The 27,947-nt window shown below is 44.9% G+C and overlaps 2 protein-coding genes and 1 long non-coding RNA gene across 6 annotated transcripts in view; 2 read left to right on the plus strand and 1 right to left on the minus strand.

Annotated features, from left to right (window-relative positions):
- The window catches only part of VPS45 (vacuolar protein sorting 45 homolog), a 67,440-nt gene extending 54,941 nt beyond the window's left edge, over window positions 1–12,499 (plus strand). For 2 of the 3 annotated variants that reach the window (XM_067727616.1, XM_067727615.1), the window contains one exon: window positions 11,859–12,499. In XM_067727616.1, coding sequence (XP_067583717.1) covers window positions 11,859–11,946 — 88 coding nt within the window. In that variant the 3' untranslated portion in view covers window positions 11,947–12,499. Of the gene's footprint in view, window positions 1–9,723; window positions 10,019–11,858 lie in introns of those variants that run through there. The other variant, XM_067727614.1, reaches the window with a different exon arrangement.
- On the minus strand, window positions 1–23,620 carry LOC137219286 (uncharacterized). The gene is made up of 3 exons (XR_010941062.1): window positions 22,090–23,620; window positions 19,170–19,233; window positions 1–586 (listed from the first exon to the last, which is right to left on the minus strand). It is a non-coding gene; the product is annotated as an uncharacterized lncRNA (long non-coding RNA).
- On the plus strand, window positions 17,906–27,827 carry PLEKHO1 (pleckstrin homology domain containing O1). 2 transcript variants are annotated; one of them, XM_067727617.1, is made up of 6 exons: window positions 17,906–18,244; window positions 18,929–19,075; window positions 23,616–23,798; window positions 24,480–24,584; window positions 24,967–25,068; window positions 27,008–27,827. In XM_067727617.1, exons 1-6 carry the CDS (start codon window positions 18,215–18,217, stop codon window positions 27,710–27,712), a joined length of 1,272 nt encoding a protein of 423 aa, XP_067583718.1. In that variant the 5' UTR covers window positions 17,906–18,214; the 3' UTR covers window positions 27,713–27,827. The 2 variants fall into 2 exon arrangements, with proteins under 2 accessions (XP_067583718.1, XP_067583720.1); XM_067727619.1 differs by having other exon boundaries at window positions 17,911–18,244; window positions 23,616–23,756.
- Window positions 27,828–27,947: the final 120 nt, after the last annotated feature.

Raw genomic sequence — 27,947 nt, forward strand, 5'->3', positions numbered from 1 at the left:
TTATAGGAAAAAAGTTTAATACAGTTAAGCAAAAATAAGATAATAAAAATATTCATACTACCACCATCACACCATTGGAAATATCAACCATCTTGATGTATGCCCTTTTAGGTTTTTTCCTATTAATGTATACACACGTATGTTTAAATAAAGTGGAATATACTATACGTGTACTTTCAATGAAAATACTTATATATGTCATTTTTAATAACTGAATAGCATTCTATTGTCCGATTATGCCACAAATTATTTAACCAATCCTCAGTTTTTTGTTCACTCAGCAAGTACTTACTGAGCACCTATGTATTCCAAGAGCTATCTTGAGACTAGATATATTGCAGTGAACAAAACAAATATTTTTTGATATTCATTGTTTATATTTTTTTTACTCTTATAAACAGTGCTATAACAAACATGATTTTATATACATCTTTACACACTTGTCCATTTGTTCACTTGGGATAATAGTAATTGGGCATGTACTATATGCCAGACAATCTTCTGACTTCATTTCATGTATTATCTCATTTAATCTTCATGATCCGAAAGGTAATATTCTTGTGGTTCCAATTTTCAAGTGAAGAAACTGAAACATTAAGAGAAGACAGTTAAGTAGTTTGCCTTAGGTCATATAGCAAGGAAGTGCAAAGCTAGAATTCAGGTTCAGATTTTTGGGATCCTAGATTCAATGCACTACTAGCAATGTTGAGATGAAATTACTGCATCAGAGAATATTAACATTTTTAAGATGCTTAAATACTAATTTGCCAGCCAGAAAAATTTTACGTTTATAGCTTCACACCATGCCCTTCCAACCCTGAAGTTAACTGCTCCTGATTCTTAAAAATAAACAAATTTTTAAAAATCATCAATTTGGGACTTCCCTGGTGGTGCAGCGGTTAAGAATCTGCCTGCCAATGCAGGGGACACGGGTTTGAGCCCTGGTCCAGGAAGATCCCACATGCCACAGAGCAACTAAGCCCGGAGCAACTAAGCCCGAGCGCCACAACCACTGAGCCTGTGCTCTAGAGCCTGTGAGCCACAACTACAGAAGCCCACGCACCTAGAGCCCGTGCTCTGCAATGAGAGAAGCCACCGCAATGAGAAGCCTGCGCACTGCAACGAAGAGTGGCCCCCAGTCGCCACAACTAGAGAAAGCCTGCACGCAACAACGAAGACCCAACGCAGCCAAAAAAATAAATAAAACTAATAATTTTTTTAAAATAGATTAAAGAAAAGAAAAAAAAATCATCAATTTGTATGGAGAAAATTAGTTAAAAATATTTTACTTCAACTCAAAAGAAAGAAGAAAGAAGCAGATGAATAATGCAAAGCTAAAAGAAGAGACCAATAAATGAAAAAGTCAGAAATAGAGACAGATTCAGAGAGGTATGTACTGTCTGGTTTCAAAGCAGCCTCCAGTTCCAGATTCCAGCCCCTTCTGAGGCACTGATCTTACACTGGTTCAGTGATAGACCCCCACCCACATGTCGTTGAGTACACTTTTTTTCTTTTGCTTAAGCTAGTTTGAATGGGTTTCTGTCCCTTGCAGCCAGAAGGTTGCAGTTTAGGAAAATGATATTATCTTTTACAAGTTTATAGGATGTGCCTTTTTGTGTGGTATGTAAGACCCTATCCAGTGTTTGCATATTTGTTTCAGGATTTGATGGGTTAGACAATAAAAAACTTTAAATGAAAGGAAAAGCTCAAAAATGCTAATCCTGTGTAGTGATACACGAGAGACTCGTTTACTTCTTTATTTCCTATGTTATCTACATTTTAATGTTTTTTAATGATGAGAAAGATGTTGTACAAATTTTTAAAGGTCAATTGATGTCCCTTGGGATTATTAAGTAGTAAAGTATGTAGTTGATTATCCTCTACACACTCCTGCAAAACTGTATTACCTTCCCCAATTGAATGATGCGTCCTTTAGGACGTAAGTTCTTTCACTAGGATTATCATTAGAACTTCTGGGCTTGAATGAGACCTGTTATTTATCAATCACCTTATTGTACTCTCTGGTCTAAGAGGCAGTGTAGCACAGCAATTAAGAGCAAGGCCTCTAGTGACAGACTGACTACCTTTTTTAAATCCTAGTTTTGCCATATGTCCACTTGTATGACCTTAGGCAAATTATTTAACTTTTTTGGGCCTCAGTTTTCTCAACTGTAAAATGGAGGTAATAATAGCTCCTTATGTCATTGTTATGATGATTGGGTGATATATATAAAATATTAGAGGAGAATCTGGCGCAGGGTAAGCACTTACTTAATATGTGTTGCTTGCTGCTGCTGTTGTTATTACTATTACATTTGGGGAAAATAAAGTAAAAAAGACTTTGGGGGCTTCCCTGGTGGCGCAGTGGTTGAGAGTCCACCTGCCGATGCAGGGGACACGGGTTTGTGCCTCGGTCCAGGAAGATCCCACATGCCGCGGAGCGGCTGGGCCCGTGAGCCATGGCCACTGAGCCAGCACGTCCGGAGCCTGTTGCTCCGCAGCGGGAGAGGCCACAACAGTGAGAGGCCCGTGTACCGCAAAAAACAAAAAAAGACTTTGGATACTCATTGTCACCACCTCTATTGTCACCCATACTTCCAAATCACTTGTTTTGAAAACTACTTTAACGTAATTCGAGAGCAGAATTATATTATCATGCCAGGTAGGAATATACTGGGGCAGTGGTAAAAATTTACTCTGACGGTAGTCCAATTGCCAGGTGACTTCTGTGGTCTTTGGAGAAAAAGCTTTAGTAACTTGGTTTCCATTTGTGCTCACACAAATTTCCCCTTTGAAGCCTCCAGACTCAGTACCTCTATAATTAATAGACTTGCACAGAGTCTTCAACATCCTGTTTGCTACAGATAGGTAATTTGGAGCTTTGTTTCCTGTTGGGTTTGGGGGGGTTGTTTGTTTCTTTGTTTTGGTATGGCGGTCACCATTCTACTCCTCTAGTTGTGGTTGCTCTGACAAATTGAAGTGGTCTTGAATGTTCCCAGTGGTGAGAAAGTACATCTGTAGCTCTCTTCATTCTCAGATGATAACCTCCTTTCGTATCTTTACGTAACTGATACGACAGGCAGTTCAGTCTTTGAGGAGTCCATCTCTTGCCCTGTGGACTATGAGGATAGTCCTTTCTCCTCGTGTGATACTCCAATGAATGACACAGGCACAGTGCTGGATACATGCAGAATCCCATTGGCTGCTTTTTTGTTCTGTATCTTCACAGGGGGAGAGGAAGTAGGACCAAGGGCTCCTATTTATTTGTTTTGCTTTGCTTTGCTTTTTGTTTTTTCATAAATCAGGTGTCCAGTACTAAGGTGGGAACTGGGAAGGAGTAGCTACAGTTTTTAATAGGCAGTTACACTGTTTGTAAGAAAGTATCATAGGGTAAAGTAACCTCAATGGAATTGGTTATAATCAAGGAAATATTTTATATCTTAATTCAGTGTTTCCCAAGGTCTGTTCTATAGAAAATTTGTTTGGGGAGATATCGATAGATATTGCATTTAAAAAGATTCTTAGCCAGCTAAGTTTGGAAAAATCACTGTATCCTCCTGGAAAGGAGAGAGATTCACATTAGCATGCTAAAGATTGTGAGAAACTTCAGAGTATAGAAACCCTATAGATATAACTTTTTTTCTTAATTCTATCTTAATATAATGTTTTTATTAAAGAGTATGTGTAAATATAAGTTAGAAAATATAATGAATACCCTGGGATCCTTCACCTAAGGACTAGAAAATTGCCAATAACATGGATCTATCTGTGTGATCTGCTGAAATTACATCCTTTATCTCCCTACAAGAAGTAAGCACTATCCTAAATTTTGTGTTTAATTCCCTTGCTTTGATGGGGAGAGTTGTATTTTTCTCACTAATTCTAAACAATGCATTGTTTAGTTTTACTTATTTTTGAGCTTAATAAAAAAATTGTATCATACTTTTTCACTCAGCATGCTTCTAAGATTCATCTGTATTGTTCCATGTAACCTTGTTCATTCCTTTGTCGGTGCTGTGTACCATTCCACTGTGTGAACATACCACAGCTTGCTTCTCCATTCACCTGTCCACAGATATTTGAGTTGTTGGTTTTTTGTTTTGTTTTGTTTACTATTGCTATTACTATTGCTTCAGTCAGAGAGCAGCAAGAAAAAAATGTGAGCCAAGGATATTGACAGAATGTTATGATTATACTGTTTGGGAGCAAGAGGGAAGATATTTATTAAGTAGCTGCTTTATATGAAGTACACTTCCAAAGCAGGGCCTAAAATACAAAGAAAGTAAGATGTCCCTATCTTTGATGATCTTATGTCCAGATAGGGGACTTAAACAAATCTGTATTTCTCAAATTAGGATATGATTAGTACCAGAGACACACAAAGGCACCAAATAAACATGACACATCTTTTGGAGCGTCTGTTTTCTTAGAATTGCCGGAGAGAGGGGATGTTCAGGGGTAGAATTAAATAATTTAACTGGAATTTAATTTAAATTCCTTGTCAAAAATATGTTTATGTTGAAATTTAAAAGGTCCTTTTATGAAAAATAACAAAATTGTTGTGTATTTTTAAAACAAAATACCAGACCTCAAAGAAAGATGTAAGCTGGTAAACCAATTTGGACTGTACCCTCAGGACTAATAGATTCATTGTCTTCTGTTGTTAGGGGTTCTTAGGAACAGAAATTTGAGAAGTGTTAATGTATGTAAGTTAAATAAAATGCATCCAAAATAGATATAATTAACTCTGGCAGAGTAATCAGGAAATGCTTCACAGTGGAGAGAGCATTTGTGCTAGACCTTAAAGAGTAAGTTGGATTTCCATAGGAAGAAAGAGCATTCAGGACTGAGAAAACAGCATAATTGAGGACAGGAGGTGGTGGGGAAAGGCACAGCCCATTTGAGAAATAATGAGTTCTTTCTGGGTAAAGTATATACATCCAGTGAGGAGCAAGATGATGTGTGTGTGTGAGATTCCTAATATTTTCCGACATAAATGTTGAAAGCCAGACTTTTTCCTTACTCCTGACAAAATTGCTGTTGAATATTTAGCAAAAGTATAGCATGGTAGGTGACATTTAAGCTGAGGTCTTAACTTCTTTAAAAAATATGAATCTGATTCATGTATTCCTTCAGCAAATACTTAATTCAACATCTACTTTGTACTAAGGATACACACATCAAGAAGATATTACTCGAGGTGTACATTAACTGGTAAGAGAAGTCATTAGAAGAGAACTTGCACAGCTCCCACTACTGCTGCTATCCCCTGCCTTCACATCACAGTGGAGAATGCTCCTGGCTAAGCCCAGCCTTCCTACTGGGGTGCCAGATTGCATCCCCTCACCTACCCCAGGGCATCACTCCAAACCTGCTCCTCTCTCAATCCTGACTGGGTTTTTCCCACTCTATTGGATCATTCACAGAAGCATAGAAACATGCTAGGATTTTTCCCCATCTTTAAAAACCTTCTGTTAACCTCCTATCTCTTTCCACATTCTATACTATTTCTCTGTTCTCTTGTATAGCAAAATTCTTCAAGAGTTGTTTTCACTCACTGCCTCTGATTCCTCTCCTTATATATTCTCTTAAACCTCCACCTTCTTTTAAACCTTACCTCTTCTTTTAAGCCACTCCATTCAGGCTTTCATGCCCATCAATCCCCACAATTGCTTCTGTTGTGGTTCCAGGGATCTCCACACGGCTAAAGTCAGAGTCACCTTTTAGTACTCATTTTACTTGCAGCAGCATTTGACACAGTTGATCAGTTCCTTCATTTTGAAAGACTTTTGTCACTTAGCTTCCCGAGACTGTACTCGCCTAGTCCTCCTCCCTCACTTGCCATTCCTTCGCTGTCTCTTTTGTTCATTTCTCCTGTTTTTGGAATCCCTGGAACTCTGTCCTTGGACTACCTCTCTTCTTGTCTGCACTTCACTCCCATGTAGTCTCGTGGCTTTAAATTTTATCCTCTAATGACTCCCAGATTTACATCTCTAGTCTAGAGTTTTTCAACTTCAGCACTGTTAGTATTTGAGGACAGACAGTTCTTTGTTGTGGGGAACTGTCCTGTGCATTATAGGATGGTCAGCAACATCCCTGGCCTCTACACACCAGATGCCAGTAGCACCCCAGCAGTTATGGCAACCAAAAATGTTTCCAGACATTGCCAGATGTCCTCTGGGCATAAAATCACACCCTTCCCCATTGAGAACCTCTATTTTTAGTCTGAGCTTCTCCCCCAGACTCCAGATTTATATATCTAACTATTTGACACTTCCACTTGAATGTCTAATAAACATCCATATTTAACAATGATCAAACCAAGCTTCTGATATTTCTTCTTAAATATAATACCCCTCAGACTTATCCATTCTTCTTATTTCTTAGGCCAAAAACCTTGTTGTCTTCATGACTCCCCTCTTTCTCTCACCTACATCCTGATTTACCAGTAAATCTTGTGATCCTTCCCTTCAAAGTGTGTCCAGAATCTGATGCCCCCTCACCACTACCAACCTGGTTCATGCCACCATCACTTCCCATCGGGATCATTACAACTGCCTTACCCTTAACCCCTATAGTCTGTTCTCAATACAGCAGTAGAGCGATCCTGAGGAAATATGTAATTCAGGGCATGTCACATCTCTGCACAAAACCCTCCAGATGTTTCCCATCTTACTTAAAGTAAAAATCAAAATCCTTACAATCCTTACCAGGCCTTACATGATCTCATCTTCACACTCCCCTCCATCCCCTTCCCTTAATCTCTCTAATCTCATCTCTTACTACCCAACTTCACTCCAGCCACACCAGCCTCCTTCCTGTTCCCTGAACATACCAGGCCTTGGACCCCTTGTGCTTGCTCCTCTCCCAGATATGTCTTCCATTGCCTTATTCAAGTCTTGGCTCAAATGTCAGTTTCTCAGTGAGGTCTTCCTTGACCACTAGATTTAAAATCTCACACCACCACTATCACCTCCAAGTCTCCTTCAAACCTGCTTTATTTTTCTCTATAGCATTTTCTTCATCTAACATACTAGAGAGAGTTCTCTTGAATAAGAGAACAAGATTGTCTGGGTTTGCATCCCAACCTGGTCGCTTTCAAGATATAAGACTTGATTCCTGTGCCTCGATTTCTTTGTAAAATAGGATAGTTTCTATCTCATTAGAATAGTACCTCGCATATAGTAAGTGATATGTTTTCACCATTATTATTATATTTTACTTATCAATTTTGCTTATCTTCCCTCCTCCCCCAGTGGAATATAAATTCCATGAGAGCAGAATTTTTTTTACTTCACTTACTGCTATATTCACAGCTTCTGGAACAGTGCCTGGCACATAGGTGCTTAATAAATGTCTGTTGATCAAATTGTTATCTCTAGAGAGACTAATGGGGAGAAGAAGAGTCATGGAAGACTTGAGCTTTATGTATACTATTTAAAACTTTTACAAAAGGAATGTATTCATGTATTACTTGTACCCTCAAAAAACTCATAGGCTTACATGGAAAATAGACATGTAAACAAATAAATTCCTAGAGGAATATTGTGAGAGCGAGTTGGGTTTTAAAAGATGCATCGTTCCACTAGATAAAATGCGAGAGGGATGAGACAGCTTTCTAGACAGAGGGAATAGTGTGTGCAAAAAGCAAAGAGGTATAAAACACAGCGGTAGCTCTGACAACTGTAATCAGTATTTTGAGGTATTAAAAGTTCCATCTTGGTGAATGGATAAAGAAGATGTGGCACATATATACAATGGAATATTACTCAGCCATAAAAAGAAACAAAATTGAGGTATTTGTAGTGAGGTGGATGGACCTAGAGTCTGTCATACAAAGTGAAGTCAGTCAGAAAGAGAAACACAAACACCATATGCTGACATATATATATGGAATCTAAAAAAAAAAAAAAAAAGCTTCCGATGAACATAGGGGCAGGACAGGAATAAAGACACAGATGTAAAGAATGGACTTGAGGACACGGGGAGGGGGAAGGGTAAGCTGGGACGAAGTGAGAGAGTAACACTGACATATATACACTACCAAATGTAAAATAGGTAGCTAGTGGGAAGATACTGCATAGCACAGGGAGATCAGCTCGGTGCTTTGTGACCACCTAGAGGGGTGGGATAGGGAGGGTGGGAGGGAGACGCAAGAGAGAGGGGATATGGGGATATATGTATACATACAGCTGATTGACTTTGTTATACAGCAGAAACTAACACAACATTGTAAAGCAATTATACTCCAATAAAGATGTTAAAAAAAGAAAAAGTTCCATCTTGGGACTTCCCTGGTGGTCCAGTAGTAAAGAATCTGCCTTACAATGCAGGGGACATGGGTTCCATCCCTGGTCGGGGAACCAAGATCCCACATGCTGCGGGGCAACTAAGCCCACGCACCACAACTACTGAGCTCGCATGCCCCAGCTAGAGCCTGCGTGCTCTGGAGCCTGTGGGCCACAACTAGAGAAGAGAAAACCCGCACGCCACAACTAGAGAGAAGCCTACGCACCGCAACAAAAGATCCCGTGTGCTGCAACAAGAGATCCCGTGTGCCGCAACTAAGACCCGACAAGGCCAAAAATAAAATAAATAATAATAAGTCTTAAAAAAAAAATAAAAGTTCCATCTTATCCCTCTCTCTCACTAATTCCTATGTTCCAGCTAAGTATTTGGCTATAATTAGAAGCTTATTACTCCATTAAGGCAAATATCTCGGGGTTTTTTCTCATTATTTTCCTGTAAGTCTTTTTCTATTTTCCTGCCCCCCAGAACGTCCATTCATTTTTTTCATCATACCACTCTTCAGATTTGATTCTAAATTCCCGCAATGTCTTTGTTATAATAAGAAACTCACATGTAATTTCTATCTGTGGAGTATAGTAAAAAAAAGAGGAGATAGATAGATAGAGTTTTGTTATAATATGTAGCTTTGTTTAGGAACACAGTTGTTCAGCTCAATTATTTTAGTAATTAAAATTTTAAATCCTATAAATGTTAGTGTCTAGTCCCTTATCAAAGACTTAAAAGTGAAGAAACTTGTTTTTCAATGTGTGATGCAAGACTTTTTGAGGTTGACTTTTTAAAATCAGGGATTTTTTCTGCCCACCTTCCTTCTCTACATAGAGCTGGGAAAGTACCCTTGATGACAGCACAAACCAAGGCAAGCAATAGTGCTAATCCACTAGATTAGCTCCTGGTACCATCACTGTGTATACCATCTCTCATGTTGCATTGTGATTGTGTATCTCTCTGAGAGCCCCTTAAAGTTAGGAGTCATAACAAGTGTTCATATGAACACCTAGTTCAGTGCCTACCGCATAATGGATGCTCAGTAAATACTGGTTAAATTTAATTGAACTGAGCTGAATTGAATTGGATTATAGTACCACAGGGGAAGGGGATTTCTGAGTTTGCTTTTTAAGTAAGACTGATTTAAAACAAATCTAGAAAAGAAAAATCATTCTTTTTTGTTGTTTTTAAAACATAGTCTAAAGTTTGGGGTACAGATACCAATATGTTCGTCACCTATAATTTTTAAAGCATTCTGCAATGACTCATCAGAGTCCCCAAATAGATACTTTTTAAAAAGCCACAATGGCCCTGGGGAACAAAATTAGGCCTGGCAAATATAAATAGTGTTTTCTCTTTGCAGTCAAGAATGTGGGGTCTTGGGCTTCCCTGGTGGCGCCGTGGTTAAGAATCCGCCTGCCATTGCAGGGGACACGGGTTCAAGCCCTGGTCCAGGAGGATCCCACATGCTGCGGAACAGCTAAGCCCGTGCGCCACAACTACTGAGCCTGCGCTCTAGAGCCCGCCAGCCACAACTACTGAAGCCTGCGCGCCTAGAGCCCGTGCTCCGCAACAAGGAAGCCACCCCAGTGAGAAGCCCACACACTGCAACAAAGAGTAGCCCTGCTGTCTGCAACTAGAGAAAGCCTGTGCACAGCAACAAAGACCCAACGCAGCCAAAAATAATAAATAAATAAATAAAATTAATTTTTTTAAAAAAGAATAGATACCTAAAATTAAAAAAAAAAAGAATGTGGGGTCTTGTTGATACACAGAGGAGGATCTTTAAGTATAATTTCAGGAAAGTTACTCCTTTCCTTTGCACATGTAGGAGTCTCATGTGAAGCAAAGATCACCTCATAAATTCCTATAGGGTTTCCCAGCATATTTGTTTCATTCTTACTAAAAGTCCCTAATCAATAACTTCTGTGTTATCTTTCAAAAAAGAAAGGCAATGCTGCCTCATTTCCTGACACTTGTTTTCTGGCCTCAAAGTGTCTCCTGTCCAACTGGCCAAAGAGCCAGGCTAGACAGAGGTGCCAGTATTAACAGAGGTGTTCAGTAGAGGAATAGATGAATTTAGCTTCTGCTCCTTTCCCTCTACTTTACTATTTTCTTCTTTTGCAAAGGAGTTTGGAATTTAAATTTTCTAAGCCTAGAATCTTCCAGGTCTAAGACTGCACAGCTGTGGTAATAATAAGGTACCTGGTCATTTCTCCAACCCTCAATCTGCTATAGATCTGTATCCTGAGAACGAGTCCGGCATACTTATAAGTAATACCCCCAAAACTCCTGTGTTATAGAGAAGGCTTTCTTGCCAATGGGTAGCTATTTTAATTACTTCATTTATTCCGTATACCTTTATTGGGTACCTACTAGGTGTCCGCCTCTGTGGTAAACCCTGGAGAGCCAAGATGAATAAGTGTTAGTCCCACCCTAAATAACTCACAGTCTATTTTGGCATCAATAATGTATAGAGTACCTAATTAATAATAATATGGTGCTAAAATAGCACTAGGACAAAGTGATAATAATGATGGGGGTGATTAGTTCAGCATGGAGGAGAGTTTGGGAAAGCTTCACAGAAAAGGTGGCTTTTAATCCTCAGCCTTAAAGGATAAAAGAGATTTCATCAGACAAATGTCCTCTATCATTTCAGACATAGGACATAATAAGAGCAAAAGCATAAAGGTATGGAAGCTCAGGACATGTTTAGGGAACAGTGAGTGGTTGGGCATGGAAGGCACGTAGGCTGCATGGTTGGTGGGAGATAGAACCAGACAAGTGAGCGTATTGTGTGGTACTGAAGGGCACAGATTCTAGAGCTGGGTTTGAATCCCAGCTAAGACACTAACTAGCTTTTGTGATCTTAGCAAGTCACTTACTTTCTCTATAGCTTGGTTTCTTCATTTTTTTAAATGAGGATAATAGCATATATACACATACTACGTTTATATGTATACACACACACAGCTCAAACCAGTTCTCAGAACAAAAGAAATACAAGTATTATTAGGAGGCCACATTATGAAGGGCCTTGAATTTTAATCTGTATTATTCTGTAAGCAAAAGAAAGGTTTTAAAGCAGAAGAGGGGAGAGTATGCAACAGGATATAATCTGTATCTTAGAAAGCTGGTGCCACTTTGGAGAGTAGACTGGATAAAGAAAAGACTAGAGGCACAATACAAGTTCTGAGGCAGTTTCAAGAGTTTAGATAAGAGGTGCTGATAGAACATGGTTCTGAGTTGATAGTAGCCTTGCCCTTAAAACTTCTGGGTTCCTGACTAGAAATTTCAAACTTGAAATATTAGTCTTAACAGATCTCACAAGTTTAACGCTAAAAGACACAGTGAGAACCCTGGGGAAGCGCACAAAGGGGTTCTCCTTCTAGTCTGGATGTTTTAGTGCTCAACTGATGCTTCTATTCTGCACCCAAATATCAGACCAGTGCTTCTTCCATTCATGATAACCTTTCATCTAGTTAAATGTCATGAGCAAGACATTCTGTTTTGGAGATGCTTTTTTTTTTTCCCCCTTGAGTAACCTCAAGTCTACTGGTCAGTTTCCTAGAGGAAGTTCTGGCTTCTGGACTGCACAGCCGAAGCAAGGACAGCTCTCAAGTTACATCAAGGTTAGCAAGCAGAAGATGAAATGGTGATGGAGAGGTGAGAAGAATGGCGCAACTTCCCCTCTTGCCTCGCTGCAGGCTTTCTCCACTGACCAGAGGGGTGTTGGAGAAGAGCCTTGGGTTTTGTGCTTCTTGTTATAACCCATCTCCAGGTAGCCTGCTGATTCCTGAACTGTTGGCACAGACACCAAGACTCCAGTGGTGAGTTGAGAATAAGTCTGAGCCCATTCCAGCACACTTCTCTCATGTTTTCTTTATCAAATAACTAAATGTATTCCTTGTATTTGATAGCACAATCACTTCAGTTTCTGGCAAATTTTGTTGGGATCTTACTTGAGAAAAGGGTTATCAGAGCTTAAAGGAGTTTTAAAAAGTAAAAATTAGATGCACATACTGTAGATGCTTCTCTTGACCCCTTTTATTTTTCATTAACCACATTCCTGAACAACTTATTTCTGAAAACCCATCATATTTCTGTAAGAACCATCCAAAAATTGTCCCTAAATTGCAATTTTCTGTGGTACTGAGAAACCATGTATGACTACAATAAAAATCCATTTTGTGAAAAGATATAAGTGATTTGTTTTTGTTTCTTTGGGGTTAATAACTATTTATGGGAATATATGTGATGAGGCATGAGCTGGCTTTACACAAAACTTAGAGAAGGCATTGCCTCTACCCAAAGGATATTTAAAGTCTGTCAAGACAAATAATAAATTCTGGTGTCAGTGGGACTTCCCTAGTGGCACAGTGGTTAAGAATCCACCTGCCGATGCAGGGGACTCGGGTTCAATCCCTGGGCTGGGAAGATCCCACATGCCACAGAGCAACTAAGCCTGTGCGCAACAACTACTGAGCCTGTGCTCTAGAGCCCACGTGCCACAACTACTGAAGCCCATGCATCTAGAGGCCATGCTCTGCAACAAGAGAAGCCACTGCAATGAGAAGCCCACACACTGCAACGAAGAGTCGCCCCCGCTCGCTGCAACTGGAGAAAGCCCCCGTGCAGCAACTAAGACCTAATGCAGCCATAAATAAATAAATTTATTTATTTGTTTGTTTGTTTTAAATGACTCATTTAAAAAGGAGTCATCATTTCTTTTTTCAATCTTTTGGCCGCACCACGCGGCATGTGGGATCTTAGTTCCCTGACCAGGGCCCCCTGCAGTGGAAGCGTGGACTCTTAACCACTGGTGTCAATTTCACTTCTCTTGAAAGCAGTGGAAACGGATAATGTCATTAATACCAGGAAATTATCGTGTGCTCAAATCATATCACAGTCCCTCTTTGGTGCTTTGTAATAAATTTTTTAGACCTTTTATGTTGATTAACATTCTCTAGCATCAGATAGCCTAGGCTCAAATCTGTGTCAAGTTATGTGGCTTTGGGAATGTTATTAAGTCTCTGTGGCTCAGGTTCCTCATCTATAAAAAGAGAGTAGGGCTTCCCTGGTGGCGCAGTGGTTGAGAGTCCGCCTGCCGATGCAGGGGACAGGGGTTCGTGCCCCGGTCCAGGAAGATCCCACATGCCGCGGAGCGGCTGGGCCCATGAGCCATGGCCACTGAGCCTGCGCGTCCAGATCCTGTGCTCCGCAACGGGAGAGGCCACAACAGTGAGAGGCCCACGTACCGCAAAAGAAAAAAAAAAAAAGGAGAGTAATAAAGTACCTCCTCATAGGAGCATAAGGACTAAATGAAATGAGAGAATACATTTAAAACACTTAGAACTTTGGTATATAGTAAACCACCGAAGGAAATTTGACTAATAATAGTAAATAAGATTGACTGCTGTCTCCAAGTTGGGGATACAAAATCACTACACAAAATGGTTGGATTCCTGTCATCCTCCCACTACATTAATCAGCAGTTCAAGAAGTAGAGGGAAGAGGTGAAGGGTCATCTGATCCATCTCCCTTTTCCCCATTCCTCTCAGCTCTCTACCATTGTTTCTTCACCTTACACTCATGCGAAGCCCTAAGCCTTTTGTCTATATTACAGCTAAGAGCTAAGATCTAATAAGTTCTGTTGTGTTTTGGTTGTTTTTCTTTTAATAATAAAAAAAGTAAGGCAGCCTTACTTTTAAGGCTAGGGGAGACAAGTTTTAAATGCAGCGTTTTACAAGTTACATAGTCTTTTCAAATAAACAGAAACCTCCTTCCTCCAAGCAGGATTACCTGTGCTTGCCTTTCTCTTGGCAAGATAGCTCTGGAATAAGAACAGAGATTTTTCTAATATCATTCTCCTCATTATTCACCTGCTTCCATTGTGCCTACTCAGCTAACAATATCAAGAAGTCTAGGGACTTGCCTGGCGGTCCAGTGGTTATGACTCCTTGCTTCCACTGCAGGGCGCCCTGGTCAGGGAACTAAGATCCCGCATGCCATGCAGTACAGCCAAAAAAAAAATTTTTTTAAGTCTAAGAAATGAGCCTTACCTTCAGGATGTTTTATGCCAGAAGTTGGCATTTCTTTATTAAGGATCAAAGATTCATATTTTTATTTAAGATTTACAGAGCTGATTACATTATTACCGGTCCTTTATTTTTTTCCTTTAAAAACATCATTTTTTTTTTCAATCTTTTGGCCACACCGCGCGGCATGTGGGATCTTAGTTCCCTGACCAGGGCCCCCCTCCCGTGGCAGCGTGGACTCTTAACCACTGGACCACTAGGGAAGTCCCTAAAAACGTCATTTTAATTAAGGTCTCATGCTTTTTTTAAATTTTTTTGCGGTACGCGGGCCTCTCACTGTTGTGGCCTCTCCCGTTGCGGAGCACAGGCTATGGACGCGCAGGCGGCATGTGGGATCTTCCCAGACCGGGACACAAACCCGTGTCCCCTGCATCGGCAGGCGGACTCTCAACCATGGCGCCACCAGGGAAGCCCTAATTAAGGTCTCATGCTTTTAATGACCTCTCTTCCAGAGATTGAAGTGCCTAGTCAAAACCTCTATGTCCCATTTACTCTACAAAAGCCAAGGTGCTTGTTTTTAGGTAAACAACTGTTTGGATAACAGTTTTTGCCCAGTAAATATACAGGCAGCAATTCAAAATCCTTATCTCTGATGGCTCACTTCTTCGTCGCTTAGGTGGAGTTACTTATAAAATAGTCAATTTAAGAATAAAGCTACTGACAGTTGTGTCTTATCCATGGTGATGCAGTTAGGGAGGTAACCCCACCATGAGTACCCCCAGTATCTTTTTTTTTTTGCGGTATGCGGGCCTCTCACTGTTGTGGCCTCTCCCGATGCGGAGCACAGGCTCTGCACACGCAGGCTCAGCGACCATGGCTCACGGACCCAGCCGCTCCGCGGCATGTGGGATCTTCCCGGACCGGGGCACGAACCCGTGTCCCCTAGCATCGGCAGGCGGTCTCTCAACCACTGCGCCACCAGGGAAGCTCCCCCCACCAGTATCTTATCTCCACCAAAGAAGGACATTGAGTTATCTGAGTTATTTTTGTGGTTTGTGTGTGCGGTAATGTCAAGCTCACTGAGGAGACAGTGCTGTGAAAATGAGAAATGGAACCCATAAGTTGTTACTCTGAGATTTCTCACTTTCGAGTTGGTCTTCAGAAATAGTCTCAGTTCATAGAACCCAAGTCAGGTGCCACAAGGTTCACCTGGTAGAGAGAAGTAAAGCTTGAAGAACAGGACAGGGGAGGAGTATGGCTTATGGGAAGAGGGATGAGTAGCAAGACAAAGGGAGACAAAGTAAGGGAAGGTAGGGGCAGGATGATAAGATGAGGCAGTGCAGCGGTGCAGGTTAATGAGAGAGAAAACCAGAGATTTATGTAACATCTCCAGGAGCAAATAGGCAGGGAAGGTTCTCCAGCCCACATGCATCTGTTCTGGAATCTGAAAATTACTTTGGAGGGTTTTGATTTTTTAGGAGTCCCTCTGCCTGATATTCCACGAAGCTCCAGCTCCTGCCTGATACAGCACATAGGACCCTAGTACCTTGCATACAGGACATACTCAAGTATTTGCTGACTAAAGGAAGATGGGGCAAGTCATGAATTACTTTTTTCCCCATAAACCAGAATCTATTTAAACTAAGAGTCCAAACCACTCCTATCTACCTGGCAAGCAAGCCCTCAAAAGATCAAACAGGGTAGTGTTCTTACCAGTATGATGGGACATTTTGCTTCCTTACTTATGAAGATACCCTGGATTTTCTCATTCTTTTTAAATCACTTTTTAAATAGAGAGGGTGGGAAATAGAGATGGTGGGAAGGGGAGTGTGTGTGTGTGTGTGTGTGTGTGTGTGTGTGTGTGTGTGTATGAAACCTAAACAGAGTGGAGTCAGAAAACCTGGATTCTAATCTAGTTAGCCAGTAACTTGCTGTGTAAACTTGGGCAAGTCCGTTGATTTGCCATGCCCTGTTTCCTCATTTTCCAAGTGGGAATAATATTTATTCTATTGATATATACCTCACAAGGTGGCACTAAAGAGTTAAAGAAATGATATATGAGAGCATTTTGAAAGGATACATTTCTATATGAGTCTAAAATACAGGAATTAATTAGTATGGTAAATGAAAAGAGGTTAAGAGGAATATTATTGGATTAGGGGAAACAGGGGCCTCAGAAAAGAGAAAAGCCCCCTCCTTTATTTGACAGATACCAGAAAAAGCCAAGACCACTCCACTCCTTAATTTGGCCAACATTTTCTTTTATCTTGAGACATCTCTGAAAAAAGGGGTTCTTTCCTTTTCCTGCTTCTCTGTGCCAGGGATTTGTATTCATTCTGAAGTTACTGTCTGCCCACCGTATGCCAGGCAATGTGTTCGTTAGCTCATTATTATTTAGTAAGTAGCCCTAGAGGGCAATACTGTGTTTTTAAAGGACTTTCATGGGTTATCTCATATATTGCCCTATCTTTCCTTGTTGATGGAATTGGCAGTCACTACTTCATATGTAGAGGAACTGAGGCCCAAAGAAATTCAGTGACTTGACCAAAGACCACGGGGCAGTGATGAAACTAGTACCCAAACCTAGGTTTCCTGACTTTCCTCTTCCTGTTAAATGGGTACTGGGAGAAAAATGAAGTTACCAAGATGCTGGTGTGTGGGCTCTGAGGCAGATCTGGCTTAGGGGTCATCAGCAGAGCCTTCCCCAGCTAGGGCATCCTCTGGGCATTGCGGTAGACAGGATGGAATTTTTACGTGTCAGTGCATCAGGGAGAGATACCAGGTAGTAGGAAGTTTAAGCCTCACCTGGAGCTTGTCTGTAAAGCCACTTGGTCTAACAGACCAGGGCTCTGGAGACAGACAGTTCTATTCCTGCCAGCACTTACAGTGTGTCTGCAAATCCCTCAGCCATTCTGAATCTCACTTTTCTCTCTGTGCAATGGAGATCATAATATGTACCTCGTACTTAGGGTTATTCTCCTGAGGCTCAAATAAGGCCTGAGGCTTTGTAAACTGGAAGAAATGTGTATTAATATTAACTTCTCTTCCACGGAGTCGCCCTTCACATCGGTACCCTCCATAAAACTTTTCCCCAACGGTTGACCTGCCCAGACCACTATCTGTACCACCTAGGGAGTGTGAATTCCAGTTGCCAGTCCTGGGTAACGCGCCCTTCCAGCTCACGTTCTTGTTTTTGTTTTGGCTTTGAGGGGGAGAGGATCCCGATCTAGGTTATCGCCGGTCTTCATAAACCTCCCTGTCTCTCTATCATCCGCTCCATCCGCCCCTGCCGTCTCTCTCGGCAGGTCGGCCCGGGCTGTCTTTTCTGGCTCCACCTCTCGCTCCGGCGGTCTGTGGGAGTCTCGGACTCCCTGCCCCTCCAGACGCCGTTCTCCGTAGGGGTTTAGGTCTGTCTTCTTCACCCTCAGTGAGTCAGAAACAAAGGAGGGGGGTGGAGGGAGCGTACTCTCTCCGGCTCGGCGATTCGCCCTTTATTCTGAACTCGCAACGTCAGCGGGCGGGTGGATGGAGCTGCGGGGCGCGGGCTGGGCCGCCCACAGCGCGCCGGGCCGGGGGAGCGGCCGGGCCGGGCCGGGCGGGCGGGCGGCGGGGGAGCTTTCGGGGGCCCGGGCCGCGTGGGCGCCGGGATGGAGGGCGCCGAGGGGCGGGGAGCGGGCGTGCGTGTGTGTGCGAGCGCGAGGGAGGCCGGCCTTTAGTGTAACCGGAGCTACAAAGAAGGGGAGAGGGAGGGAGGGAGGAGCGGCGGCGGCGGCGCCGGGGGCCTCTCCGCACCCTCCCCCTGGGCAGGAGCCCCCTCGAAGCGGCCTCGGCCCCCGACGCGGGGCCGCCCCTCGGCGCCCGCGTCCGCCCGCCCGCCCGGAATGATGAAGAAGAACAATTCCACCAAGCGGGTGAGTGCGCCCGCCCGCCCCGTGCCCGCCGCTGACTTTGTGCCCCGAGGACCCCAGCCCCGTCGGGGCCGCGGGCGGCCGGGTTGGGGGCCGGGGACGCCCCGCGCCAGCCCCCTCCTTCCGGCCCGTGGCCCGATCGCCGGTCCCCTTAGCCTCGGCCTCGGCGCGCTGGGCCCCACGACGAGGCACCGGCGGGGGCTTTTGTTTGTTTACTTGGGCTGGGGGTTAACTTGGCTGAGTTTCTACCCGACCCCCGGCCTCCCCTTCCTCGGGCGGCTGGCGGCCGCCGGCATCGCGCTCTGCAGCGGCGAGAAGACAATGAGAAATAAAATAAAATGCCGTTAATCCCGGCGCGGCGAGGAGGGAGGCTGGGGGAGGGGGCGGGGGGCTCGGCGGAGACCCGAAGGCCACCCCTCGGCTCCAGCCCGGCCCTCACCCCTTCCACTGGCAGTTCCAGTTGTTTATTTGGGAGAAGGGGGAGGGGAGCGATGGGGAAGCGAGTTCCTTGGAGTGAAAGGCTTTGAAGAAGTGGGGAGCGAACGCGGGTCTCCCAGACTCCAGCTGCGGCGGGGCGGACGCGGGAAGGAGGGGACCGGGGACTGAGGAGGGCGCTGGGGACGGAACGGGAGGAGGAAAAAGCTGTAATCACCTAATCGTGTGGTTCTCATCTGGCTCGGGGGCCAGGGGCCTCAGGATGGAAATCATCAGTCTGCACCGCCTGAGAAGGTCGGCTGGGTCCGGAAATTCTGCGGGAAAGGGATTTTCAGGGAGATTTGGAAAAACCGCTACGTGGTGCTGAAAGGGGACCAGCTCTACATCTCCGAAAAAGAGGTAGGTGCCCTTTGCCGCTAACTATCCCTGTTTTCTCATAGTCCCCACTTTGTCTCTCCGCAGGGGTCTTATCTACTTCTCATCTCCCCCTTACCTCATTCCTCATTTTGTTCCAAAAGCTAGTTCAGCAGTCTGGTTGGTCTCTACCCCCATCTTATCTGCAGAGAAAGGTCACCCTTTAATGAGGAGACTGGAGTTAGAATTAGAAGTTGAGTTTGCATCTTATTTAAAAATTTTTCTTTGAAAATACCTTTCTGACAACCATGATAACTCCCTCCCAAGAATGTCCCAAAAGTTTTAAGTGTCCCCTGCTGGCCCCCACCCTATCTTGGCCTCTAGCTGACCGTAGGATTATTTTTTCTTTGCTGTTGCTGCTGAAACACTGTTCAGCTTATTCTCCACTCCTTCCTGCCCTCCCCATCCCAACCCAGCTAGCCTCCCCTTTCCTGTCTCTCACAGGGACATATACAAGTCATATCAGTAGTGCAGCTGCCCTGAATCACAGAAAACACACATACAACCCAGGGTCAGTCTCACATGACCTCAGGTAGAGTATTTGTAAGTGGCAGTGGTTTCTGTTGAAGCCAGTGTCCCTAACCAACATGTTCTCTGTTCCCCATCCCCACTCCACTGAAAAACAAAGAAGCAGGGAACTCATTCTCCATTCCTTCCTGACCAGCTGCCCCCCACCAGTTATAGCAGAAGGGAGAATGGAGTTATGAATCCCTGTGTGTCTGTGTCTTTGGGGCTATAGTTAAAATGAAAACCACAGTCCACATTGGGTCAGAACCTGAGCCCACATATTGAATCCAGATTACTCTCTCTGTTATCTCTAATTCTTGGGATAAATGACACATAGTAATATTGAGAAACTGAAATTGCCCCTCTGTAGGTTAGAAGTCATTCCAGTCCCTACCTCTTTGACTGTGTCAGCATCGCCTAGGAGACTGTCCTGAGTTCCCCTAGTAGGATGACCCTCCACCCGCCCCCTCACCCAGGGCTAACTGCGAAGTCCTCCCTGAGTTCTAACCTCTTCTGCTTTCTGCATAGACTATATTTAGGTAAATAAATCCTTTTATGGTATTGAAATAGACACATGCGCAGTCCTAGAGAAAGTATTCATCTGAACAGGACATCTACTGAGGCAGCTAAGAAAGAACTAAGCTGTGCCAGGGCCAAAGAGATCCCTCATAAGCGTATTTAAACCTTGCTGTTTACACTGAGAACTTGGTGATGGAGTGAGGTGAGAAAACACTTTGACAGGAGAATTTATTTTTAAGGGTCACCTCTGCCCAACCCCAAATCCTACCCAGGGTTTTTCCACAATGTGTGGGCTTTCCAGGGGGTGGTTTTTGGCTTTTTTTTTTTCTTAGGCAAGTGTCAAAGTGTATCTCCTCTCTTCCCTGAACTCCATAATGGCAGGAAACTCTAGTAGCGATCAGGGAGAACTTCCCACACGTCAGTGGGGAAAACATGTGATCAGGGAAAGGGTAGAAGGAACAAGACATCTTTTTCTTGTTTGTATTTGTTCAAAGAACAGAGTCAGGGGGCAAAAGAGCGTAGTTGACCCTTGTTTGTGGAGGAAGGGGTACTGAGACAGGGGAAAGGATGGAATGACCGCAGCTTAGGATGTCTGGTATCCTGTGAGTCAGGAGCATCTGACCGATCATGGGGCCAACTGCCCACTGCTGAGAAAGGCATAGGAAAATAGGGAATAAGCCTATTGGTAGTACTCTTCTTTGGGGCCAGTTTCCACGCTACAAAGGCCTAGGTTAAAGGTGAAACTGATCAAGGACTATAGGCTTTATTCTGTCCACTTCCCAAAAGCTCCAGAGCCAACAGAGTCAAGGTTTTTTTTAATATAGTATGATGTTTGTAATTTACATGGGCTTTTTAAATTTTATTTATTTATTTATTTTGGCTGCACTGGGTCTTGGTTGCGGCACGCAGGATCTTTGTTGCGTCCTGTGGGATCTTTAGTTGTGGCATGCGGACTCTTAGTTGCAGCATGCACACGGGATCTAGTTCCCTGACCAGGGATTGAACCCCAGCGCCTGCATTGGGAAGCTAGGAGTCTTACCCTCTGGACCACCAGGGAGGTCCCAGTAATTTATATGTTAATGCAGGAAATCCCTAACCCTCTCCCCTAGAATTTGCGCCAGTATTTTTTTGCAACTGCCCCCACCAAAGAAATCCTTCTGTATTTGTTGTTAATAATCGTTTTCTTCATTCTTAGTCAAAGGGCACCTTATGATCATGGAGCTGATGTATAGGAACAGAAACTAGACCTTAGGGAGACCTCATGGTAGAGGAAATTGAGTTCAAGGCATCTTTTTTTGGCAAGCATGGGAAAAATTCCTTTCTGTGGGCTAAGGAGAAAGAATCAGGGGAAAGGGTTGACTTTTGTGGGTGGTAATTATAAATGAGACTGTGGGAATTAGATGGGCAAAAACAATACAGTGGAGAACTAGGGTCTTGGAGTTGTCCATCTTCCCTGGGCACTGGAGTATGCTTGTTTCACTGCTTTATCCCATCTCCTACCCCTGCCTTATGAGGGGCTAACCTCTGTCAATGTCTTCTGCTCCCCAGAGCTCCTTATCAGTCATGTCCAAGCCAGAATATCTCCCTTTCCCTTCCCTTCCCCTCTGTTCCCCTCCCCTTCCGTTCCCCTCTCCTCCCCTCCCCTAAGGAAAACAGAACAAGTAACTCTTTTCCCCTGGCTACATATACACACCCAGCACTTTCCTCTCCAAGATTTCTGGCCTCTGCTGATAGCCTCAGCTCTGAGGAAGGAGGGGAAGAGGAGTGATGCATCACCCAGCATCCCTGCTTCCATGTTTCTGGGAATTGTTCTGGGACACCCCTTGCCAGCATCTTGTCCACTTTCATCTACAGCCTTCAAGGCTTCTGGTCACTTCCTAGTCCAAAACTCGGGAGCCCAGGATAGGGGAGAGCCCTGGAGGAGCCAGGTCACGTGGAAACAAAGCAAGGTGGGTGTATGAGCAGCCATTCACCTGAATGAGTCTGTGTCAGCCCCCTGGGTCCAGTGCCAAGTCAGAAGGATAGGCAGATACAAGAGCAGAGATCGGCTGGGGGATGGAGGAGAGAACCAGGTGGATTAATGAAGTCACCTCCAGGCACACAATTCCTATTTCAGAGCTTGAGATGTGGGGACTCTTTTGTGAAATACTTCCAGTCAGAGAGGGTAGATGTCTTCCAAGGAACATATGAGGCTACTTTTGACTGTTTAATTTTAACAAGACAAGTGCTGGTGGTTTTCATCTCTCATCCCAGAAAAACCTGAACAGCTCATTCCACAGGGTCTTCCAGTCCCAGGCGCAAGTAGCAGAGGGTGAAAGGGTTTTCTAATCACAGGCTGCTCCGTCCAGGCCAGTGATGAAGACTTCTTTCCTCTTGCAAGCCAAATCACAGCTTCAGAGGATTAGGGCTATGGGAATACCTTAGGGGAGAGGAGAAAAAACCCTGAGAAGTTTAAAACGGACCTTGGCAGAAATGTTAGTAGAATTTGCTTTGTGGCGCTCATAAAAGGCTGGTTGGGGTTGGAAGATGTAGACGGAACTGTGGTCTCTGAGTAGACATTCAACAAGAGAGTTAAGAGCCAAATGATGGATAGAAATGCTGAGAGTGGAACCGGGTGCAAGATGGCACCTTCTACAAGCAGGAAGGGCTCAGTTTAGACACAAGGAAGAACTTCCTGGCAGTAAGGGCTCAAACTGGAATCATGGAAACAGGTAGCAGAACACTTTTTTCCAAGTAGTCCTCCAGGGAGAGTATAAATGCATCTTTGCCTAGAGAGCAGTGGATAATTAAGTGGCTTCTCAAGCCCACAGGAGCTAGGTTGGGTTGTCACGGTACCTTGGAAGGAAGAAGGAGGGGTAGGAACTACAGGTGTGTTTTTCACCCTGTCTGAACAAACTCAACAAACTGAACACAGGGGCTGCTGGTCCTATGGTGCTGAAGCTTCTGAAAAGAAGGAGATAGATCAGTCTCTTCATAATAGTATGTATTTAAGGAAGGAGCCAGGGGATAATGGGATGGATAAGAAGGCAACAGCATAAACATAGGACAGAGGAGGGCGGAGGCAGCCCTTCGTTCCCTCCAGACATCCCCTGATATTGACCCTGCCTTTACCTCCTCCCTCTGGACAATCAAGGGCCATCCAGGTCTTGCTTACTTCAGGATGATAGGATTAAACTGTTAGCCCTGTAACCATGTCCTCTGAAGGACAAAGTGGGAGTCACAGTGAAGAGAGACCTACTGGGGCTCTGGAAATGGTAGCTTGGCTGAGGGGAGTGGGGACAAAGGGTTTAAATGGAAACCCACCTGAGGAATCAGGACATGGGGGGCTGCCCCCCACTGTCAGGCCTCTGTGGGCCTTGGGTAGGACAGCCTTTCTGTAACCTGTCATCCCTCCCCTCTCAGGCTTCTTCTGGTTCCCAAGACTGGTCAGTAACTAACAATTTGGGAGAAGGGACTAAGTAATTTTATCCTCAGCACCTCACCTCCAACCCTCCCCTAGGTAAAAGATGAGAAAAATGTTCAAGAGGTGTTTGACCTGAGTGACTATGAGAAGTGTGAAGAGCTCCGGAAATCCAAGAGCAGGAGCAAGAAGAATCATAGCAAGTTCACTCTTGCCCACTCCAAACAGCCTGGGAACACGGTACGCTCCGCCTGCCGCCTGGGCCACCGGAACATCGACCAGGTCAGGGGTGTGGGGAGCAGAGGAGAGCACCTGCCCCTTCAGGATCTCTCTCTCAGCTCTCTTGGCTCAGAGGCCCTGAATTATTGCTCTCCTGCCAGCTTTTATTATTTAACCTGAGAATATCATGGCCATTTCCTTCCTTCCAGGCAAGCCAGCCTTTAAACTGTCCAGCCACAAAGATCATCTCTCTCTCCCTCTCTCTGTCTCTGTCTCTCTCTCTCTAACACACACACACACACACAAATACACAAACACACCCCTCTTGGGAGACAGCCACTTTTCCCTGTACTGTGATAGGCGGTTGAAATTCTGAATCTAATTTCTCTTGTCTGAGGAAACCCAGGGAAGCCATTCCTGTCAAATTCTATTTCTTCAAACATTTAAAGATCTTTATTTTAGTACCTGTCCTTCCCCAAACCTCCTCTAATTATCTCCAGTGCCGTATTAATATCTGGTACCCTTCTAAGCTCCTCATTGGTCGTTTCTAAAACAGCCTCCAAGCAGTGGCATTTTGCAGGAATAGAGGCTGATTTCCTTTAGTTACGGATGACTCCAGAAGTAGAATCTCTCTCCTTCCAAGAGCTGGGTCTAAGAGAATGAGATTATAATTTCTTACTTCTTCACTGTCAAGGTGAGGCCAAATGTAAAACCCTGACTGAAACAAGAATCTTCTCCTCACAGGCACCCAACTTGATCTTCCTGGCAGTGAGTCCGGAAGAGAAGGAATCGTGGATCAACGCCCTCAACTCCGCCATCACCCGCGCCAAGAACCGCATCTTGGATGAGGTCAGGAGGTTTATTGTGGGGAAGGGGACGCTGAGGCAGAGGGAGCAGAATGACTCACTGAAGAGGGAAGAGGATGGTGTGGGCCCCATTTACTAGCTCCCCACCAGCTCTGCTCTTTATTTCCCTTTTGAAACCCTATTCTCCTTCTGACTTCTAAGTCTTTTCTGCCAACTTCTCTTTCCCCACTTTCTGATGTATGGGCCAGCCCTGGGCCAGCTTAAGGAGCCCCTTCATGTCCAATACATCCCTTGCCCTTGGATTTGCTCAGAAATTGTTCATGAGGTGGGATTATTCCCAGTCCAGGCATGTTCAGGCCTCAGGGGAAGCTGGGTTGGGACAGAGTCTCCAAATAGCACCCATGACTCACAGTGCATCTCTTCAGGTCACCGTTGAGGAGGACAGCTATCTCGCACACCCAACTCGAGACAGGGCAAAAATCCAGCACTCCCGCCGCCCCCCAACTCGGGGACACCTAATGGCTGTGGTATGTAAGACTATAAGAAAGTAAAAATTGGACTTCCCTGGTGGCGCAGTGGTTGAGAGTCCACCTGCCGATGCAGGGGACACGGGTTCATGCCCTGGTCCGGGAAGATCCCACATGCCGCGGAGCGGCTGGGCCCGTGAGCCGTGGCCGCTGAGCCTGCGTGTCCGGAGCCTGTGCTCCGCAATGGGAGAGGCCACAACAGTGAGAGGCCCGTGTACCGCAAAAAAAAAAAAAAAGAAAGAAAGTAAAAATTGCTGAAGGGCCAACTCCACGTCAGTTCATCTCAGACAGGACTGTATCTCAGACAGCCCACCAGAGGCATTTGTGTACCAAGGTCAAAGGCTAGGGAAGTCCCTCCACCCTGTTCCCTTTCTTGATTCCTCCAAACCAAAAATATTTAGTCAGCACCTACTGTGAATTTGAAAGTCCTGCCCTCAATAAATGTATCATCCTTTGGGGAAAATGAGATATACCCACAAGGGAAGTGAAAAGTAGAAGAGATGAATACAGTACAAGGCAACATAAGCTACTGTCTGGTGGCTAGCTGTCCTGACGGATAACAGCATTATGTATCACAGGCACTTAGAGGAACAAGGATTTTCTTTCATTTGTCTGAGCGCTAAGTGTCTAGGGAAAGAGGCACTCGGGTATAGTAGAAAGAGCATGGGGGCCTCCCTGGTGGTGCAGTGGTTAAGAATCCGCCAGCCAATGCAGAAGACACGGGTCCGAGCCCTGGTCTGGGAAGATCCCACATGCCGCGGAGCAGCTAAGCCCATGCGCCACAACTACTGAGCCTGCACTCTAGAGCCCGCGAGCCACAACTACTGAGCCACATGCCACAACTACTGAAGCCCGTGCACCTAGAGCCCATGCTTCCAACAAAAGAAGCCACCACAGTAGAAACCTGTGCACCACAACGAAGAGTAGGCCCCGCTCGCCACAACTAGAGAAAGCCCGCACACAGCAACAAAGACCTAACACAGCCAAAACTAAAATAAATAAAATAAAATTAATTAATTTTTAAAAAAAAGAAAGAAAGAACATGGGCTTTGGAATCAGACAGAACTGGATTGGAACCTAGCTTTGCAGTGTACTCTGAAGCTGCCCGCCTCCAACTGTAAAGTGGGGCAGTAATCATGCCCACTTGAACGGTTGCTGTGAGGAGTGATTGAAACAACATATGTATCAATACATATAAGGTGCTGAATACCATTATCACTTTTTTTTTAATTACAGTATTCTGGAAATAGAACAAGTTTTATTTTAAGGCAAGAAGTTCTGAGGTCCAAATAGCAGAGGGGGTTGAGGTGTGTGGCTCAGAGAATACAGATGGAAAAGGACAGTTACCCTGCCATGCCAGGCATCCTGTATGTGTCAAACCCAACTGATGCTTAGAGTCCACAATACAGAGGAAAAAGACACTCTTCAGGAAGCTCGTAGTAAAGTGGAAAATATGGGAAACAAGCAGGAGAAATTATTTTTTTTAATAAATTGGTATTTTAAAAAAATATTTGTTTATTTGCTAACTTGGTTTGGCTGTGCCGCGTCTTAGTTACGGCACGCAGGGTCTTTAGTTGCGGCATGCTGCCTCTTAGTTGCGGCATGCATGCAGGATCTAGTTCCCTGACCAGGGATCGAACCCAGACCCCCTGCATTGGGAGCGCGGAATCTTACCCACTGGACCACCACGGAAGTCCCCCAGGAGAAATTACTTTAAGTCACAGAAAAATAAAAGAAAGAAAGAAGTTTAAGTCACTATCAAAGGAATAAGCAATAGGAAACAAAGTCAGAGGGCTGTGTCAGGAGTGGGGGCTTCTCATTCAGGGAAGGCACGTTGAGGAGGGAAATGACCACAGCTTGCTTCTCTTTCAGGCAGTCAGTCCTGAAATGCTCACTAACGACAATCTACCCCCTTCATTCCCTCCTTCTCCCTCTGCAGGCTTCAACCTCTACCTCGGATGGCATGCTGACCTTGGACCTGATCCAGGAGGAAGACCCTTCCCCTGAGGAACCAACCTCCTGTGCTGAGAGCTTTCGAGTCGACCTGGACAAGTCTGTGGCCCAGCTGGCAGGCAGCCGGCGGAGAGCAGACTCAGACCGCATCCAGCCCTCCTCGGACCGGGCAAGCGGCCTTCCCCGACTTTGGGAAAAGCCAGACAGAGGGGCCACCTACACCCCCCAGGCACCCAAGAAGTTGAGCCCCGCAGAAAAAGGCCGCTGTGCCTCCCTGGAGGAGATCCTGTCTCAGCGGGACACTGCCGCAGCCCGCACCCTCCAACTGCAGGCCCAGGACCCCCCGACCCCCATCCCACCCCACCCGGGGCAGCTGTCCCGGATCCAGGACCTGGTAGCAAGGAAACTGGAGAAGACTCAGGAGCTGCTGGCAGAGGTTCAGGGACTGGGAGACGGGAAGCGAAAGGCCAAGGACCCCCCTCGGTCTCCTCCCGATTCTGAGTCAGAACAGCTGCTGCTGGAGACAGAGCGGCTGCTGGGAGAGGCGTCATCAAATTGGAGCCAGGCGAAGAGGGTGCTCCAGGAAGTCAGGGAGCTGAGGGACCTGTACAGACAGATGGACCTGCAGACCCCCGACTCCCACCTCAGACAGCCCAGCCAGCATAGCCAGTACCGGAAGAGCCTGATGTAGAGGAAGGTGACAGAGTCTGGAACGTGTGGGGTGGACAGACTCTTATCTCCAAGTGTTGCAGGATACAGCTTTTTTATTTACCTCAGTCAAAAAAGAAAACAAAAACACGATCAAATTCGTTGCTCTTGCTGCTGCCCGACCCTCCTACAGCCCTTATTTCCCAAACTCCTTTCCCCCATCTATCTCTCTGAGACCTAAATTGCCTCAGATCTGGGGAGGAGGTGACCCCTACAGC

The sequence above is a fragment of the Pseudorca crassidens genome, chromosome 2 (genome assembly GCF_039906515.1).
Source record: "Pseudorca crassidens isolate mPseCra1 chromosome 2, mPseCra1.hap1, whole genome shotgun sequence".
In the NCBI taxonomy this organism is placed as follows: domain Eukaryota; kingdom Metazoa; phylum Chordata; class Mammalia; order Artiodactyla; family Delphinidae; genus Pseudorca; species Pseudorca crassidens.

What these genes read in the sequence shown, in the direction of transcription:
- PLEKHO1 (XM_067727617.1), top strand. Translation starts at nt 18,215, where the DNA reads ATGATGAAGAAGAACAATTCCACCAAGCGG. An exon ending in GCCACCGGAACATCGACCAG is followed by an intron (nt 23,799 to 24,479) that starts GTCAGGGGTGTG and finishes TTCTCCTCACAG; the next exon opens with GCACCCAACTTGATCTTCCT. An exon ending in AGAACCGCATCTTGGATGAG is followed by an intron (nt 24,585 to 24,966) that starts GTCAGGAGGTTT and finishes GCATCTCTTCAG; the next exon opens with GTCACCGTTGAGGAGGACAG.